General features: G+C 38.4%; 1 protein-coding gene across 1 annotated transcript; it reads right to left on the reverse strand.

Annotated features, from left to right (window-relative positions):
* Positions 1-165: 165 nt before the first annotated feature.
* ANXA1 (annexin A1) lies at positions 166-18,102 on the reverse strand. The gene is made up of 13 exons (XM_085313655.1): positions 18,002-18,102; positions 13,992-14,070; positions 11,755-11,848; positions 10,878-10,972; positions 9,298-9,411; positions 8,631-8,721; positions 7,458-7,537; positions 6,501-6,557; positions 4,973-5,066; positions 4,288-4,383; positions 3,246-3,304; positions 2,247-2,369; positions 166-858 (listed from the first exon to the last, which is right to left on the reverse strand). The coding sequence occupies exons 2-13, from the start codon at positions 14,055-14,057 to the stop codon at positions 799-801; spliced, it is 1,029 nt and encodes a 342-aa protein (XP_085169781.1). The 5' UTR covers positions 14,058-14,070; positions 18,002-18,102; the 3' UTR covers positions 166-798.
* Positions 18,103-19,410: the final 1,308 nt, after the last annotated feature.

Consider the following 19,410-nt stretch of genomic DNA (forward strand, 5'->3'; position numbering starts at 1 on the left):
CTCTAGCACATTCTGGCTCACTCTAGCAGAACAGCAACAGTAACCCCATGCACAAACCCTGTCCAGATCAGTAGCAGTGAAAATAGTTTTTTCACACTGGAGATTAAAAAAAAAGAAAAAATCACATAATGCACCAAAAAAAAAGATAACGTCTTACATGGTCTATTAAGAGATTTTTCAATTCATTTTATTATTATGTACAAAGCACAGCAGGTTTTTTTATTCTGAAATTTAAACAACAACAACAAAGCCAGAGGTGTCATTAGTTTTTCCATAAAGATAATATTTATTAACAAATATCTTCAGTTTTTTTTTTGACATCTGGTTTGCATGCACCTTAGCTGAAATGAAATGGAAAGGTTCAGCCATACTACATGAAGTTGTTATACTTTGTTGATGATTAAATCATTTGCTGATATTTCTCTCAGGTACTTTATACAGAAAACTTATTATTAAATGTAGAAAAGTACCAAAGGACATAGTAAGTGTCTCACAGGTTAATTTATTTTTAAAAGTTCATTTGCTTTACTTAGATAAAAACTTTGCATTTTCATGGTTAATCAAGCAAACAGAAATTTGAGAGCATTCTTTGGCTTTGGATAGATAATGGTAAAAAGATATTCATGCCATACAGAACAAAGATATTAAAAAAAACACTTTCCAGGTTACAGGTTTTCCAGATAAAACAGGTGGACTAAATACCACTCCAGAGAAACCTCAATGTGTATAGCACATACTTTATTTATAGACAGCTAAGGAAAAGATAAAGATCATCAGTAACAGGGCTGGAGTGTATTATTAGTTATCACTTCCGCACAGAGCTACAAGGATGGTTTCATAATCTCCTTTGAGTTCATCCTGCCAGTTTAAGTAAAAAAGAAATACAATTGTTAGGGTAATGGTCTCAAATTAAAACAATTTCTCTAGACATTCAGTATACTTGGTCTAAATCTCAATCCTTTACCTAAATAAACATAAATGTTATTCACAGGCTGACCTTGAACTGAGTACCTTCAGTAAAGCTGAAATATTCATGCCACATAGAAATAAACACATACATTTCCAGATTGGGGCCAAGCTAGAGAAGACCAACAAAAAAAATCTAATAGGCCTTATTGCATGAAGAAGTGAACCACAGAAGACTTCTGTCCAGGAGTTTAAGCTCTCCTTCAGTAAAATGAAAATGCCTCCCTTGACCTGTGATGTCCAAAGTGCATTAAAACACTATACAGAAGCAAAGAACAGGTGGGGCTGGAAAGGACCTGTAGAGACCGTCTAGTCTTACCCACTTCCCAAGCAGGGTAACACATACACATTTTATCTAAAATTATCTCAGAGGTTAAGATTTCATCAAATGATATTGGATTTATCCCCAAATCTCTTATTTAGCTGAATGTTTCTCAAATTTGAATCTATCTTGCAGAAACTTAAGAATTACATAGTATAGCCAAGCAAGGCATCAAGCCATTTGGACACAGTCATCACTTTGGACCAAGATGAGGTATGTAATTACATCCCAAATGACAGCTCGCCTACAGTTATGAAGGAAGAATGAAGTAGCACCTTTGCTACTTAACTGAAAAAGTAGCAAATGTTACCAAAAATTACTAGTGAGCTTTAGAGCATGTAGGGAGCATATTTCCGCCCCAGTCAAGACTATTTCTTTAGTGTTGTCTACACAAAGCTGCTTTACAAGTTTAGACTTCTAATTGTAAATTTAAATTTGGTTTAAATTTTCTAGAAAATACACTGAGTGGCCTGAACCCTTTCAGAAGTTATTTTTGTTGGTGTAACTTATTTAAATGAGCTGGAAAGCAGGATAAATAAGTATCAAATTAAAAAGATATTCTCATGAGTACTGCAGAGAGCCAGAGACACCAAACATCTCCCAGAGAGCTGCTGTCACTGCAGTGGTGGCCATTCTCTTGCCAATGTACCTTATGCCTGCATAAACATTGGCATTAGGGCACAGCATGGTCTCTAAATAACACTTAACCTCTACTGTAAGACGACATCCTGAGACAGGTACCACAAATAGCTAATTGGTATAGGTTTTGTGATGAAAACAATCTCCCCAGAGAATGAATTAGTTCTACCAGTACAAGGATCACTGAGAACATTATAGCTACCATGAGGTACTCAGGATGAACTCATGACTGAGGAGGAGAAGAGGTAACAAATCTCTTATTGGCTCTCCTAAATCATCCAACTGTTTTTCTTCATAGTTCACCCAAGAGAAAACCTACCATAATGGCTTGGCGGAGAGAGACACCATACAGTCTCTTGTAATAGCCTTTGATCTCATTCATGTCCACCTCAGAGCGTGAAACCATGATTCTGATAAGTGTTTTGTGCCGTGTTCCAGAGCCCTGATAAAAGCAAAAAAATGAGACTACTTAGACTGAAGTGTCTTCTTAAATTAAGGTTTTGTATGTTAATCCATCATCCCTATCTGTGGGAGTACAGAGTCCAGACCCCATACTATCCCTGCCCCTTTCATATCCCCCTTTCCATTCCCAACCAACATAAATTCACTGATCACAAGTTACCTCTACCAGCTGCAGACCTAGGATTTCCCTTTACAACAGCTGCTTTCAGAAAAGAGGCAAGTCCTTCACTGTGCTTGCCTGCCACCAAAGACAACCTAGACTTCACTGTTTCGTTTTAGATTTTTTTTTTTTTAAGGAGTGCAATGAATGACATTCCATTTTCATAATGATACGCTCAGTTTTTCATGTCCTGCTCCTAACCCACTCACAGGATTTACATAAATTAATATATATACTAGGAAATGTTCTAGTTTTGTAAGTTCAGACAACATCACTCAACTCATGTTCCCAATTTGTCACAGGGACCTCAAATCTCTAGTCAAAGTCTAGGTTCATTAGGGGTCCACCTCAGTTCTGGAATTGCTTTCCCATTTATTTATCTTTAATATTTTCATGGTTTCATAAAGAAAAAATAAAAGTGTCAATTAACTCTCAGCCACTGTCTAGAGTAACAGATACATTCATGGATGTGCAGATGCCTTCCTGAATACACTATAGCAAACAGACAGCTCCTCCCATGGAAGAAGACTCAGAAATTTCAAAGAAAGGAAGCAAAAGAGGTAGATAAATATCCTGAATTTCTTCCTGCAGTCCTTTTTCTCATGCAAAGAACTTAAGAGAGTTCTCACCAGGTTATTATTTTTCAGTTTAAAAAGCACCCCTTGCCCACAAACAGAAACTCTTGATCTAGATTACCTTCATTGCCAGGTGGAGTTTTTCAGCAAAGAAAGCTGGCTTGCTTGTGCCACACTTCACTGTAATGAAACAGTGAGATAACATTACATCTGACATGTATGTAACAAGTAAGAAAAAGTCTGAAGAATGTGAAAGCATTTGTTTTCTCCATTGCAAAGCCTGGGGCTATGTTCTGATGTTTTGTAAACCAAATTATTTTAATTGCTTCCTATCCACTACCTATGAGATTAAAAAAGATCCGATGGGACTGATTTTTGTATTCAAAGCATGCCTACCAAGTTTAGCTGGAGAGCATCATCCATAATGTTTCCAGGTGGCACCAGTGTTCAGGTAAAAGGCCAAATTCATAACACCTCAGAGAAGGGGTACAACAACATCTATCACTGGACTAGATCATGGTATTGATCTTGCCCTCTGCCCCTTATCCTTCCCCTAAATAATGCCATGTGCCTCACTTTGTTATTATTTATATTGTTCATGGGCAACAGTAGTCTTAATATAYAGGTTCACCATGAACCTTTACAAGAATACCTGCTTGAACAAAACCTCAGAAGGGAAACTGTCACACTTTTATTCATCACATACCATAAATGTTTTTTGAAAATAAGATCTAGAGGAAGACTTGTTTCAGTTTTATTTCTTGAGGATGCATCCAAAACTATCTAATTTTTGATGCAAATAGTCTTAGTTCTGGCAGGTCTTTTTTGTACAGTGACTTCCTGCAGAAATCTTCCTCTGTCCATGACATGACTATTCTCTTTGTAAGACCCTTTTACATGTCAGGAGAGATAATTCTATCCATTCACCCACTTTAACTGACTTTAAGTAACTCAGTTAAATCGCTGTGTTCAAACTAGATTTTCCCACACCAGATTTTATCTAACAAGCTTCTCAGTGAAGCTGGATAAAACTAGAAGGGTTTGCTATTAGAGAGAGTATGCAAGAAGCAAAGAAAAAACAAACAAACAAACAAACAAAAACCAAAAAAAAAAAATCTTACGGTCAATATGTATTTTGGGTTACTAGCCGCAGAACCACTTACCAAGGGCAGTAAGGCAGTTCTCAATATCACCCTTCAGTTCCAAATCCAGTACCTTGTTCATGTCATGTTGGCTGTATTTGGTGTACTTCTGGAAGACTAAGTAAAGGAAGAAAATTAAGTGAATAGTGATGAATACACAGTATTTGCCCTGCTGTGTCTCTTCCTCTTTTTGCCCTCACTGCTGCAAAAATACTGCCTACTGGTTGTAGGCTGTATTTCTCATTTTACTCCGAAAGCACAATGTTAAGAGCAGTGTTGTTGTACGCTTGGAATCAGCATGAGAAACAGGACTGTGGATAGCAGGATTCATATTGCCATTGGTAGGGAAAAGGGTGGTCCAGTGACTCCACTGGAGCCTGCATCATAAGGTGGTATCTCCCCACCTAGGATAAACTGGCTGGGGAGCATTCACAACTCCAGCCTGAAGAATCCTGATCCTTTGGTTTTGCGATCATTAGCCTTGGGATGCTTTTCAGGAATAGATTTGTTAACAACTTAAGTGATATTGCTCATCACTGGTATGAAGATGCTAACCTTATCCTTAGATCAGCAAGACGATCTCCAATTACACAGAGCTTTGCAGCAGGCAGAATTGCATCTTGGGAATCTAMACAATCTCTCAACGAATGAGCAGGCCATGTTCAAAATACAATTCCCATTAGGTACAAAGTTTCATCGAACTTACCCCTTCGAAGATGAGGGTAGCTTCTTGTTGCAAGAACAGTAATAAACACRTTAATATCAGTTCCTTTTCTTTTCTCTCCAGCTTCATATAAGGCCTGTCAKAAAGAAAAGAAGGCAGTAAAGTTAACGTTAATACAGGGAAAACTAAACAGAAATAATGTACTTCTAAGGCTACCAGCCAAAGGTAGGCAAATGCCTGTCTATAGTGAACTRTAGTCCTTGATACAACCTGCATCAAGATACAAAATTCTGCACAGCCTCAGACTAACTCTAACTCTATCAAGTAATACTTCACATTTCACTGGCATAATAGCACCTAGAGAGCACTATACACCTACAAGTTGCATTTTCAGGCTTTTTTAGAATTACCATCTACCTCTCTTGGGTATGTTACCTCCTTGAGTGAAGATAATTTTTCATGCATGGTGATATGCCACGCTCTATGTGGGTGTGCAGGACTAGCAGGCTTTCAAAAGGCTTTTCAGACAAACAAAATCAGCTCTGCTATTAAGTGGACAAATGCAAAGGAGAAGCTTACATACCAAGCAATCCCTCTCCTCTCAGAGATTACTTTAATGAAAAGTGAGAATAAACGAATCAATCTCCTTTATTTTCCCCACCTCCTCAAACCTCTCCAGAAATAATAATTGAAGACCTCCACACTGCAGCAAAGAATATTTAACACTTTTTCTAGACACCAGTAATGAAGCCCGTTAGACCAAGAGAAACTTTATTCAACTTTAGTGTCTATATAGGGCATTAAGCTACTGTCTCTCAAACCTAGGACTGATGACAAAAACTAAACATCTTATACCGCAGCAACAAGAACAATATTGCTCAGTGAGCTCTTTTGTGGTTGGTCTTTTAAAAATTTATTTAAAGCCAACATAATTTTGAATTATAGTAGTTTTGCATATTTTAAAGTGAAAACTTTAGGATAGAGGAAGGAAAAAGGATAGATTGCTAAGTTTTACGAAGATTTMAACAAAAAGTCATACTAATGTAGATGAAAGTATGAGAAAGATCAGTTGTTTATTTTAGAATCATTTCAAAAATTACTATGTTGTGCTCTCAATAATCTTGAAAAGCACACCACTGAAAAGCAATAGGTACAGCTGATATACTGTGGAGTTCAGAGCGGTCAAGGTATGGTAGCTGGTTTTTAAACCTACAACTTTGTCCCTCAAYTGGAAAACTTTATTTATTTTATACATAAGAAAAAATGTGCCTAATTTCTCCTGCTACAACTCTACTTCCTACAATCTACATCCTTTAATGCACTAGAAGGTATCTTGCAGAAACCTTACTGAAACTAGGTATTTTATGGGTTAAAGATTTTCTTTAGCTGATGGAGCTTATGTCAGCCTTGGAAAATGATATCTCTTGATGAAAAATAATACTGCATAATGTACAATTCTCTGTTAAGAGTCTGCAGTGCAACAGACGCAGGTAGCCATCACAGCCAGGCACAGTTTGTAATTGCAAGTAAGGGAAATGAAGAAACTGCAGAGCACCAAGTATGATCTTACCCTGGCATCGTTGTCAGCAAGCTCGTCATTCACATGAGGATTTTCACTTCGATCACCCTAAGTAAACAGATAAATAATAATTGATCATTTCTCACTGTCATTCAGTTAACTGAAAAACAGTATTCTAGAATTCTTGCCTGCTATTCTGGTACATGCTTTAAGACTGCAAAACATTAATAGGCACAGTTTTATGAATTTTTTGTTTGTTAATAAATTAGAGCTCACATTTTTAAGGCCATTGGCACCTACTTTCAGAAACAGTACATTAAAACCCATAAGAATTACTGTTACTCAGTGTCAAGTTGTATGTCTCAGTAGCTACAACTTGCTCCCTGATGAATTTCTACATGGAGCTTCCTTCAAAGTCATTTAAAAGCAAAATTGTAAATCAGAACTATAGCATGTCAACAATCTGGCGTGCATGTACAAGCTTTGCACACATACTCAGCAATCATGGAATCCAACATTCATTGCATTTCCAAAGAGTCTTTTCATAGCAGCTCCAGTTTAAACTGAAAGGCTTTTGAGCATCAATTCACAGAACACTTTGTCCACTTGTTAGTTCCCACCCTCCCACAATACTAAAATTTATCTTAACAGCTCATCAAAAGGTATATTTCTCTACTTAAAAGCATCACTTTTTTCTACTTCTAGTCACTTGATATTATGTTATTTCTACTTTTTTTAAATGCTTACGATTACCATGAAAAAAGAATTAAAAGCAGATTTGATAAACAGCAGCAAATATCACATGCTCTTGAAAAAATATCCGTACAGGTTTTTCTAAGAACAATTTTATATGGTCTAACATATGTAAGTAAAAAAAAAAATGCAAGAAAATAGAAATTGCTTAATAAATAAATTAATAAATAAATTCTTATTTACTGTACATATTTTCTTAACAGTATTGACAACATTTTTTGTTAGTAATGTCAGTGAATGTTAAACATAGCATACCTTGGCTAGAGTAACCAAAGCCTTCTGAAAGTCTCCAGATGTATCAGAGATAATGTCTTGTGTCAAATCTCTCTTCAGCACTGAAATCAAGTGAAAATGGAGCCACAGTTTAAGTTATCATTCCTGTCTTGTTTCCTTTCTTTTCCTAGTCTCTTACTTAAATATGCCTGTTAAAACTAGATGAGAGAAATGAGGAAAACTGCTGTTTTAAGAGAATGAGCATTTTTTGCAACATGCCCTCTCATTTCTGAGATGTGCTGTGAAACTGGTAGTTAGACCCACAATCTGCTGCAACAGTCATTCTGAAGGGTCCTGGGGACAGCCCAGTCTTAGGCACTTGCTTGTGAAATAGCAAAAAGCTTCAAACTTTGTGTCCCATTTGTCTTTCCTTCTAACTTCTGACTACTCTAAATAGCACTGAAGTATATCCAACAGGACTCAAAACAATTCTGAAAAACTAAACAATAAATTTGGGCTTCTAACTGAGACACACTGAATGGAAACCTCCTGGAAACATTAGTCCATAATCTCAGAAAATGTGAGATTTAACTAGACAACACAGACCGACCGTATCAAACTCTACAAAGTGAGAGTTGTAAGATTATGTTTTAGTTACTTCTTCAAATAATTTCCTTCTCTAGTTCTTGCAACTAGATCTGTGATACTCACTCAGTAAGCGTTTTTTCAAGGCAAGGGAGCCCTTAAGAGGTCAGCCAAGGCTTAGTTAGGGAGAAGAAAATCAACTGGGTTTCACTTGCACTCTAGAAAACATCTAATTGCATGTCCTGTTCCATGAAATGTCAGCGCTTCTAGCTGGAATCATCAGCCTTTTCCTTTGCAGTGTGATCTCTCTGGATCAGAAGAAGTCAGTACGGCCTCTCCTGCACCAAAGCCTACTTGCAGCTCTACTTACCACCTAAAATGTCTTCTCAGTTTCCCATATTGAGAGGTGAGGCTGTGAGTATAATGTGTCTGCCATAGTGTTGTGAGAAGACTTGCCTGACCCACACTAGGCTTTCTAATGCCAGATATTAAGTTTGTAAGTATCTGTTGGTTATGACTGCTTAAAAAAAAATAATAAAAATAATAAAAAAAGAAGATAAAAAGAACAGAGCCTGTCCATTTTCTCCCAATGCTGCATACCATTAACATTTTTTTCCTTCTCTGAATTACCTTCTTTGTAGTATCTGCTAGCTTCTCTGATCTCTCTGTTGTTTCTTGAGGCCAAAATCTCAATTAAGGTATCTTCATCAGTTCCAAGCCCCTGTTGAAAAAYAGTTTAATTTATAACAATGGTGTTATTTAATACAGCAAACTTAAAATGTAGAAGAGCAGAAAGAACAGGAAAATGAGGGAGAAGGATCTGAAGATCCCACATGCAGAAAGACAGAAAAATTGGAAAAAAAATCTTATTTTCATATAATAGTCTTATTTCAGTTCCCTTGGAATTCATTTTTTATCATACTGAACATCAGTGGTACCCAAGAGCAGTGTTAAAATGACTGAGCAGCATATACATTTTTTTTTCACTTTTGAGAAACCCCCTAAGTAAACACACTAGCTTTCTGCCTCCACAGTAGTAACTAGTTTTCAAACAGCAAAGAGATTTTACTCTTTTAAGGGAATAAAATTTACAGTCAATCTCCTCCAACTCTGAAATTCAGCAGAGACTGCTACGTCTGATTCTTAGAACATGCATTACCAGTACATTATTTTACAAAATGTGAAGAAAATGAAGAGAATACACAATCTTCAAAATGCAAGTCCAGTATCACTTACAGGCCCTGAGAATTATTTACTTTTCTTTAGGGAAGTTTTTCTATAAAGATTTTTGTCCAACCTTCATAGAGGCCCTTAATTCTTCAGCATCAAACTGAGCTGGTGTTTTCAGTAAAGCCACAACAACATCTTCCAGGTGACTTTTCAGTACTTTTTTCAAAGCATCTTCCAGACTCTGTGAAAGGAAGAATGAAAAACATGCTAAGCTACTGAATGGTTAAAAGGTGCTATTCAGCTACAATATAAAAATGAGTTTAACATCCAAAGAATCTTACTCTACATTACTCCTTCAGCTACTACACAGAATTGCAAAGATCTACATGAGAATTATAGATTGTCATCTCTCTGCTCATTGAAGTGTTAGTTTTCTTCAGTACATATTCAGCTTGTTTTCATTCACCCATTTACAGCACTAGAAGCAAATTCAAAAGAGGCTACTTGTATTTTAAGACAAGGTACTACTATATTGCTGTTATGATGGTGATTGAGTTGYGTGAATCCACATATTTGGAGAACATTTTAGTTCATCTGGTTATTGCCTAAAGGATATGGAAATTGGAGTGAAAATGCCGTGGCAAAATCTCATTCTATCCACAACTGCAAGTCCTGAAGTTAAGAAGAGATTGAGACTGTGCTCTAAACTGCTTAAATCTAAGTTAAAAAAAAATCTCTTTTATTCTGCCTGCAATCAGTGAATGTCCAAAACTACTTTTTGTTGCATGAAGTTGCAGCTCTCTTCCTCACCAAATGTGTCTGTAGACAGTGGCTATAAGAGTGAGAAGGTCAATGTATAACCCTGCTTTGTCAAGGTACCTAAGACAAGGTGCTTTCTTCGGAAGCAAGTACTGTGTCCACAGGTCTGCTTCTGATGTTGCTCCAGGTACCAGGGAGCAACCTGGTACCTAATAATCTCACAGTGTTAGCCTCCCTGTGCCTTTGAAGTTACATTTCATTTTAGCCTTGAAAAAAATATAGAGCTTTCTCTGTGGAGAAAAGAGCTATGAAATCACACGTGAGGTTTTCTGAACAGAAACACAAGAAATTTAGGGTAAAATGAGACGTTAGACTTGTTTTAAGTTGGTCCTTAGAAGTCACTTAGAGTTACAAAGAAAAGAACTCCAGGGAGCAAAGGCTCGGTAACTCCGCTGTGCCAACTGTGCTATTATAACTTCAATTTAGAGTTAAATGTTCAACTGAAAAAACTTGTTAAAGGAACCTTTATGCAGAGCAATTAAACTCTTCTCTAGAAATATCCAGTAATTTCCAGGCTTCTCGGATCCAGGAACTAACAGTTTTGCTGCTAGAACAAATAAGCAAACTGCTCCCTGTGCATCTGTAGGAGTAAAACAGGACTATGGTCCCGCATCTCTCCTGTCCTGTTAAGTATCCACAGAGGGAAGCTGTGAAGTCCTCCTCTCTCCCAGCAGATTGTCTTCCTGGTGGTAGTAAGCTCTCTATACTCTCAGTGATCTAATGATTTAGAGCACCATTAGGGCATTCAAAAACCTGGAGGCTGAAAACACGGGATTACTTTTTTCCCCAAAGAAATAATTGCAACTGCGTACAAAGACTCACAAACGGCAACGTAGTTTCAGGGTATTACCTCCCCTGCCACAGCTTTCATAAACTACAGAAATTTACCTTTCCTTTCAATTGCTGATAGGCAGCTTTGATCTGCTGACGCTGGGCATTTGTTCTTTTAGTCAAGATGTCAATGATGGTGGCTTCATCCACACCTACAAGTAACCGAACAACATAATGTGTAATACCTTGCAAATGTTGCATCAATCTCTAATGCGCTATTTAACCAAATCATCATTTTTATATTTTATCATCTGGAATGCGTTACATTTTGATTGTTTGACACATTGAAGTTTAACCAAAAGAAAAACTGCAATCGTCTACTTAGTGACATAGCGAGAAAGCTGATTAGCAGATTCTCATAGAACAGAAACCTGCATTTGCCACAATTTTATATAAGAAAGCCTTRCAGTGTTCTGAGAGCTGAACCTATACTAGAGCATAAATAAATAAAACAAACAGCATTAGATGGCATACTTATTTAACGTCAGCAAGTCAAATTGAGAAAGGTTTCAAATTACAGCCAAAGTGCCCAATGTGGATTTAAGAGAGAAGCATAACAGAAGCATATACTATAGTATCAGAATATCTACTGCTTCTTGCAGGGATTTTATAGAAATTGAATTAAAAAAGCATTAGCTTGATGTGTCATTATATTCTTTTTGATTCTCTAGAAATTAAATTGTTACTACACATCCTTCAACAAATGCACGAACTTTAATATAGCATTAAGATCTGAAATTATAATGTAATGTTAGGTTGTCAGAGTTCAGATTCTTTCTCAGATGGCAAAATTTTGATGTCTTGTTAGGCTTTTAAAAGTTATCGCACCTCCTGCTTATCATTGCCTCTGACTCTGGTATTCTATTCAGGGCTATTCTCAATTTTCCTAACAAAAAATCCTAATGTAGTGGGTCAAATATTTAACTCCTCTTACCCTTTACAGTAATAGCTTTGTCCAAAGCAGCAGCATCAGCTGATGGATCGAAGTTAGGGCATGACTGGACTGGAGAGCCACCTTTTGAACTTTTCTGTAGGAGGAAAAAAAATGCTCATTCCCAAGAAAATTTATGCAAGACAGTTTTATATGCTTAAATAAACCCTGTATTYAGGATTGCCTTACAATACCACTATGAAGTTCAGTAGCTACATATAGCTTAACAGATGCAGTATGATATATGTATTGGTTTTATCTCCTTTCACACCTCTTCTATTAAAGAGAAAGTAGGTCATATATTGTTTTAGGTCTCTGAGGGCCTATTTCTCAGAGTAAGTCTGCTTCCATAGAAAACTACTTCCTAACTGCCACTTTAGGCAATTATGTCCAAATTTTAAAGACTATAAAACCACAATTGCAGGCACTATCAGTGAAGTGCTACTAATATCCCCACTCATCCTGTGCAAATTGACTGTGAATCATACTAAGCAGCTTCTCAGCTGACTCACATCTAAGATTACAAACACCTCCTGTATGCACGATCTCAGTCTCGAAGAAGAGTCCAGGCCTGACTTCGGAAGAAGTGAAGGAGAACTGGTTACTCAGTGCTGAAACATGACACGTAAGAAACATTTCCTCCAGAGATTACCTGCTGGCTGCTTTTGGTGAAACCAGTCTCAGGTGCTGGACACTCCCTAGGCAAAGTCTAAAGGAATCTAGGATAACTGGGGGATAATGAATTCCACTACATGACAGATTATGTGTCTTGACCTAAGTCAATATAACAAAAAAAAGTTACTGGTAGGACTTACAACCCAGCAGAACTATCTAACCAACGTTCTCATTACCTTCTTTGACAGCAGCTGAAAAAATGTRCTGAGATTCTTGGATAAAATATTTAAAGAAAATCTCACTTGACGTGAAATGTGATATGACATTTTATAACACAACAGTAGTTTATCTACACTTTCTTAGAACCAGTCGTACTCTTTGTCTCATATTCAACAACCCACTATCAGAATACATTTTTTTAATTGTTTGCCTCTAAAGTTAATTAGCACAAGGCAAATGGTAAGGTCTTGGGGATACATGTTTCACATACAGCATTCTGTACTGATTTTTTGTACACTTGTTATACAGTTACATAGTCAACACCCTCCACAATTTTATCGCTAGGAATTGTAACGGACTGTACTGCAAATTTGAAAAAGTGTCTTGCGTACTTAAGAAAACCACCACTGTGACTCATTTAAGCCAACAGAAAAGTGGGTTTCATTGAGTCCCTGGATCTCAGGCTAGCCAGACTGGTATTTGTGTGCTAGTTTCCATGACAAATTTATTTAGTAGCTAAATAAAATATTGCCTATAACAACTGTAATAAGAATGACTCAGGACCCTGCAAGCACAAGGGGGATGGGGCATGGAGTCAAGGGATTATGCATAAGACACTGTTGGACAAAGTTTTTTTTACTGGAATTCCCTCCTATACTCTATTTTTTCAAGATGAAAGTTGCTTTCAAAATCTTCTGTGACTTCACAGTGTGCTGCTTTACCTGTGATGACAGACATTTCAGTATCCTAATCAGCTTCCTTATCATAAAGACGCTCTGGCTCCTTCTAGTACACTAACTTGTAATTTCTCTTCACCATCAACCCTTCTTTCAAATCCCTTCCAGTCAGTATCAGTACAGATCATTTGAGATGTTTTATCACATATAGTGACTCTTTCCCTATGCCCTCACCCTAAGCATGCCATATGGTGGGAAAACCAGTGTTTATCCTAGTGGTATTCATTCCTCCTTTGCATTCCTGGGCTCCAAGTCATGGCTTCCTGTATCTCAATCCAAGTATCTCCCTCTTCTCCACGTACGTCATCTGAACGTGTTCCCACACATTCACACTCCTGTGCATCAGATTACTACTTTAACCTGAGTCAATCAATGACTAGCCAGTGCGAACAGCATTTCCATTACAGTAACTAGCTCTGCCTAGAAACTAGTAACTAGCACTGAAACGTGCACAAAAAAGATTCTTTCATTTGATACCAGAGTGTTATCAGAGACCTTTTAGATTCTATGTGTAATGAAATCCTGATCTGCTTCCAATTGGCAGAATTTTGCCATCATCTTTCCTCCCCCTTGAGTCTATGAAAGATGTTTGTTGGTCTATGCCTTCAAATCACTTCGAAAAGTACTTGAAAATAAGYATGATGATCTAAAAAAAGCTATAATACTTACAATACATTCCTGCTCCTGATTGTCCATGAACCATGCCTGCTTCAGAAATTCTGCTACCATAGCCATGTTGATGGACTCTCTGGGAAGAGATGCATTAAATTACTAATCTTTATTTCCTCATGCTTTCCCACTGCAAAGTCTCCTCTCTTAAACTATGAAATATAGAAGTTAGTTTCCCAAGCATTAATCAGTTTGTGCTGCTGGAAAGAAATAACTTTTGATTATGATACTAGCAGACGATGTAACATTCTGCAATTGCTTGTTCATACACACACCTATAAGCTATTTCCACAACTTGTAGATTAGAAATAGGACACTAAACTAGTTGGACTCTTTGCTTATTTAGTACAGTAATACCTAAGTGGTAGCACTGGCTTTCAAAGGAGAGTTACAAGAAACATATCAATTGTTTTTATCCATTATCAAACGTCCATATAGCTTACTAAATATTTGATTCTGTTCAAAGTCAGTGATAAATAAGTATTCACCTGAGATCATTTACTGAGTTCTGAGCTGTATTGTGTTAAGAAAAAAAAAGATAAGTAGAGGCAAGCAGTTTCACCTATATGATTCCCTATTTCTTATATATATTCTCCAATCTCTACTGAAGAGTACAGCAACATCCATGCAATGAGGAAACAATAATTTTTGCTCTTCACCATTACAAAAAAAAAAAAAAAAAGGAAGAAGAAGAAGAAGGGGAGGGGGGAGAGAGAGAGATCAGGTCAGCTTTTTAGCTTTTCTACAAGATGTCATGCAGAATAGGAAAAAGAGCAGGAAAAGTAACTTGAAACCAAGCACTCAATGGTAATGGATGGGTTGCTTCGCAACAAATTTGAGGTGGAGAAAATTCTATTTCTTAACAGAAACAGTGCGAGAACAGAGAGGAAAAAATATGTTTTAATCACATAAAGTATTAGTTGTCTACTCAAAATGGACTTTTCATCAAAAAAAAAAAAAAAAAAAAAGACACACTTTTCCATAGAAACTTTTGGGGAGGCTTGCTTTTAAAGTACACTTATAAACAATAAATTAAAGATAACGCTGCCTGTTAATCTGGGATGTCTTTGAAGAACACCTCACATATCTACCATAATGAGACCAAATGCTGTTTGCAGCTAGGTGTATGTTATTCTAATGGAGGTCCTGGGTTACACATCATATAGTGCAGCTCTTCTGCAGAAGCATTAAAACTGATGCTGACTGTGCTGCAAACCCTTGCTTTATTTACACCCTGTGACCCATACTGTGCTGACTCGTCCTGGAAAAAGATCAGCCATCCAAAGTAACTCGCTCYGAGGGCCAAGCAATGTGCCGCAGCTGAGCTGCTCCTTCCATTCGTGGCAAAGCTGTAAGCACATTCCCAGGTCCAGCKGCCAGGAAGAGGTGGCCACCTGCCCCGCCAGCCCTCTGTCCCGGCTCCACCCTTTCCTCCYCTCGGCAAGGCAGGGCGCACCCCGCTCCCTCTCCGTCGGAAGCTCCTGCTTCCCTGCCCTTCCCTCAGCCCCGGGGGCACAAAGTTCAGCTCTGCCCCTGCTGCTGAAAAACTGGAAGCTGGTTCTGATCTTGTAATTGCATGTCACTTAAAGCAGGCGTAAGTTAAAGGACTAGGGCCAACTTTTAGGCACGTGTAATTTAGTAAGGACTAGAAAAGTTTATTTATGTTGCTCTTAAAAACAATATTTTATTGAACTGCTAGTGACTCCTGTACCACCCTTGTTTTGACAGCTGAAGTATATGAGACCAGATGGAGTGCTGTAGCATCTGAAGTCCTGCTGCATTTCGTGGCAGGGAACTGCCCTGCACACATATGCAGCAGGATGATGCCATTTTACAGCCTCTGCACCGGGCTGGGCCCTGTGTGCCTGGTCACGGGCAGCGACGCACGCGGGTACGTCTGTCAACTCACGCAGTCGCAGACCGTGCGCTCGGTTACACTTCCAAGTTAAYAGGCAAGAGGCAGCTTCACAGCTCCGGATCTGCAAAGAGCTGGAACCAAAACTGCATTTGGGTTGACAGCGGAAGGTTCGTGGGGAAGGAAGCCAGCGGTGCCGGCCCCAGGGAGAGGCACGGACTTCACCAGCCCTGCTGCCTCTCCCCACAATCTCACCCACCTCCCGAGATTTTGCTGCTCGTGGGGGTGACTGGAGCAGAGGGCTGCTAACCAACACAAAACGGGGTTCATTAAGCCTTTAAGCCTTTATGCCTATTCAGATTCAACTTAGAGATTCAGTGAAAGAACTCTGTCTTAACAACAAAACTTTTATTTCTTCTGCTTTTTAAATAAAGACACTTTGGCATGTAGATCCATCTACTTCCATCTAGAAAACAAGTAACATTATATTTTAAAAAGTGAAGCTTAAGTAGACAAATGCTCTTGAGAAGAGTTAAAGACTTTGCTTAAGCTGGCTTGGAAAGTTAAGAAATCGCTTTACATGTAAAACTGTTGTTTGCTTGCTTTGTAAAAAAACTATGACTAATACAAAAAGACTGCAGGAATCTAGGAAGAAACAGCCAGCCCCTAGCAGAGTAGAGGCCTTTCCCAATGCTTTGACCCTTGCCACTCTGGAATGCAAACAGCTTGTGTAAGCARAGCCTAGATTTAAAAGAGATAAATTTAGGCAAAAGAATATATATATATTATGTAGAGCAGAGAAAGAACTACTGCTTTTCTGTATATTTTTTCATCAGAGTCTATCAACAGGGAAAAAAAAAAAGATCTACAGAGTGGTACAAACAGAAGGCACCATCAAAGACGATGACATTTCTTTCTGGTTATTCCACACCATACAGCTATTTCAAAGTTATTCTGTTTAATAAAGTATAGTCCAGAATATGTGTCCTACTATCCAAACTGGAATCTTTACACATCCCTATTAAAAGGAAATAAGAATTTAAAGTTTTTCAGTTTGAAAAAATATTATAATTATCATGCATTTTGTCATAACAAATTGGAATGAACAGTATTGCAGCCTGGATGACAAATCAAAGGGAGATTTGTATGTAAAGTCATAACTGTTCCAAGAATTACTGCAAAGTCTGTTTTAGTCTAAATGCCACTCCCGGCAAAAAGCCCCCTTGATTTGGACATCTTTAAATTCTAAAATGTTTTTAGGAAAAAAAATACTATTTTTTGAAAATATTTAAAGAYTAAAACTTTTACACTACTTCCCCAGCTACAGGAGTTCAAATCAAATCAAATTCATCCTCATCATTTCTCTATCATCATTTAATCATATAGCAGCTACATCATTTCTGATTTCAGTCCTATGCTAGTTACTAGAATCTTTATGTAAATTAAGATCATAAAAACTTATCATAAAAGCAGGCAGTAGCTCTAGGTACACAACAATTTATTTTACAGAAAGAAAGTTCAGTGGATAAAAATGGAGCATCAGAGAGGAAAACAGCCTCACCCTTGGAAAATTCAGTGGAAAGTGTTAGCAGACCAAACCTCCAATTATACAGCTCTTACTTCTGTGGCTTTAGACAAATTCTTAGCTACAAAGTAGATTTTTCCTGTTACATTCCTGAAAGGTTATATTGCCCCACTTTCATCATTCTCATGAGCAAGGACTTATCCACTGTCCCAAAGCTGGGAACTGTTGTTAAAGTCAAAGCAACCGCTTAAAAAAAAAAAAAAAAAATCACATATAAAGCACTTTTGTTTCCCAGTGACTTCAGTTTTGCAGTAAACAGATTTTTACAGCAGCCTACAAAGGGAAAAAGAAAGCATAGGACACAGTCAACTCCAATAAGTTTACTTTCAATCAGTTAAGCTACCTTTTTCAATTCCTTATATGCAATAAAAAAGCAATGATTATCTGAGGCCCTGCACATATATGAAATATTTTAAAACTGAACATCTTTCTTCTGCATATGCCCATATCTTCTGGTGCCAGCAAATCCAGCCTGCAGAAAATTGCACCAGATCACTTGAAAAATGAAGCGCACAACTCTTAAAAGTTTGTCAGGTTCACAAAAAACAGTAAAGAAGTACAAAAACCTACCTGCTGCCTCACAAACGCTACTTTTCAGGAGGGTACAGCCTGCAAGAAGAGAGTTGAGCTCTTGCGATGGTTTTATAGCACTGTGCAGGAGACCCCACCTAGCAACCAGAGTGTTTCCACAGCCCCAGCAACCGGCTGCTCTTTGCTAGAGGCTAAATTTGGGTGCTATCCAAAACACACAGAAACACAAAAAAAAAAAAGTCATTGCAAAACCATACACTAGGAGGAAGCAGTAGAAGATTTCAGAAGGGAAAAGATAACTCATGTGCACGCCTTGGTAGCCTCCGCGATCAGAGCCCTCACTGTAGAAAACTGCCATGAACCTTTTGGGGTCATAGGATTAAAATGCTAAAGAGACAACAGCTAAGCTTTAATTGACACTTCTTATACAATTTAAAAGCGAACRTATTAAGTGAACATATTTTCATTCCCCAATGAAAATTAAAAGAAAAAAAGGAAAAGAAAAGAGCAGGGAAAARTTATCGCAGGTTCTTGGCTTTATTGAGCTCTGGCAGCTATCATCTCTCCTGCACATGAAGTCACAGCAGAGGTCACCCAGGAATAAAATACTTCCAAAAATGAATTTGCTTATGCTATGTTCATAGGGCACTGATGTTTTTGGTAAGGCAACACTTGGAACCTGCTAAGCAAGAAGAATTAGGTACATCTGTCTATAATTAAAAATGGGCCAAACCATTCGGATTAAGCCCCAAAGTCCAAAGTGTGCAGGGCACGCAGGACAAGAGGGCACTGGCCCACCTGCTGGAAGCGGTGATCAGCGAGCGCTGGGTCCTTGCACCAGCCAAGCGCAACTCCCAGAGCACATCTGCCACGGCATCAAGCGTGCATAATGCGTCTCAGGCTGGTGCAGCGCATGGTGCCCAGTGAAGAAATACCAATCCCAGAACRGGAAGCATTTGCAGTTAATGGCTTGGCCTATCTGCCCAGTGTTAGCATACAAACCCGCCACACAGCGCTGGCAGCCGTAGAAAGGGGAAGCTGCTGATAAAACCTCACAAAATGCAGCCTCTCCTGCAGCGTTTAGCATTTAATAACATGCAGGAGGGGCACAAACTGCAGGGCAGTGTCAGAGGGGACACCAAATGCTGTCCTTGCAGCGCCTCATGCATAATTCACTTTACAACTTAGGCAATAGGCTTCCTTTGGGTCATGTCCCGCCACCCCTTTTAATTGTGATTGTGGTACAGCACCAAGCTGTACCCTGTGCCCTGCTTCCTCAGGGTGGGGAGAGGGGCCCCAGCAGCAGCCTCCAGCCCAGGGAGCCCCCGCCGTGCCAGGACAGCAGCTTTCCCCTGCTTGTGACGCTTTCCTTCTCTCCTCTGCACTACACGTGTTATTTAGTGTAGGTACTGCAGGTGTTTTCAGTCAGCTGAATAATTGAAGGGGTC

This window comes from Rhea americana, unplaced genomic scaffold (assembly GCF_003343005.1).
Source record: "Rhea americana isolate MKP2758 unplaced genomic scaffold, rheAme1 scaffold_11, whole genome shotgun sequence".
In the NCBI taxonomy this organism is placed as follows: domain Eukaryota; kingdom Metazoa; phylum Chordata; class Aves; order Rheiformes; family Rheidae; genus Rhea; species Rhea americana.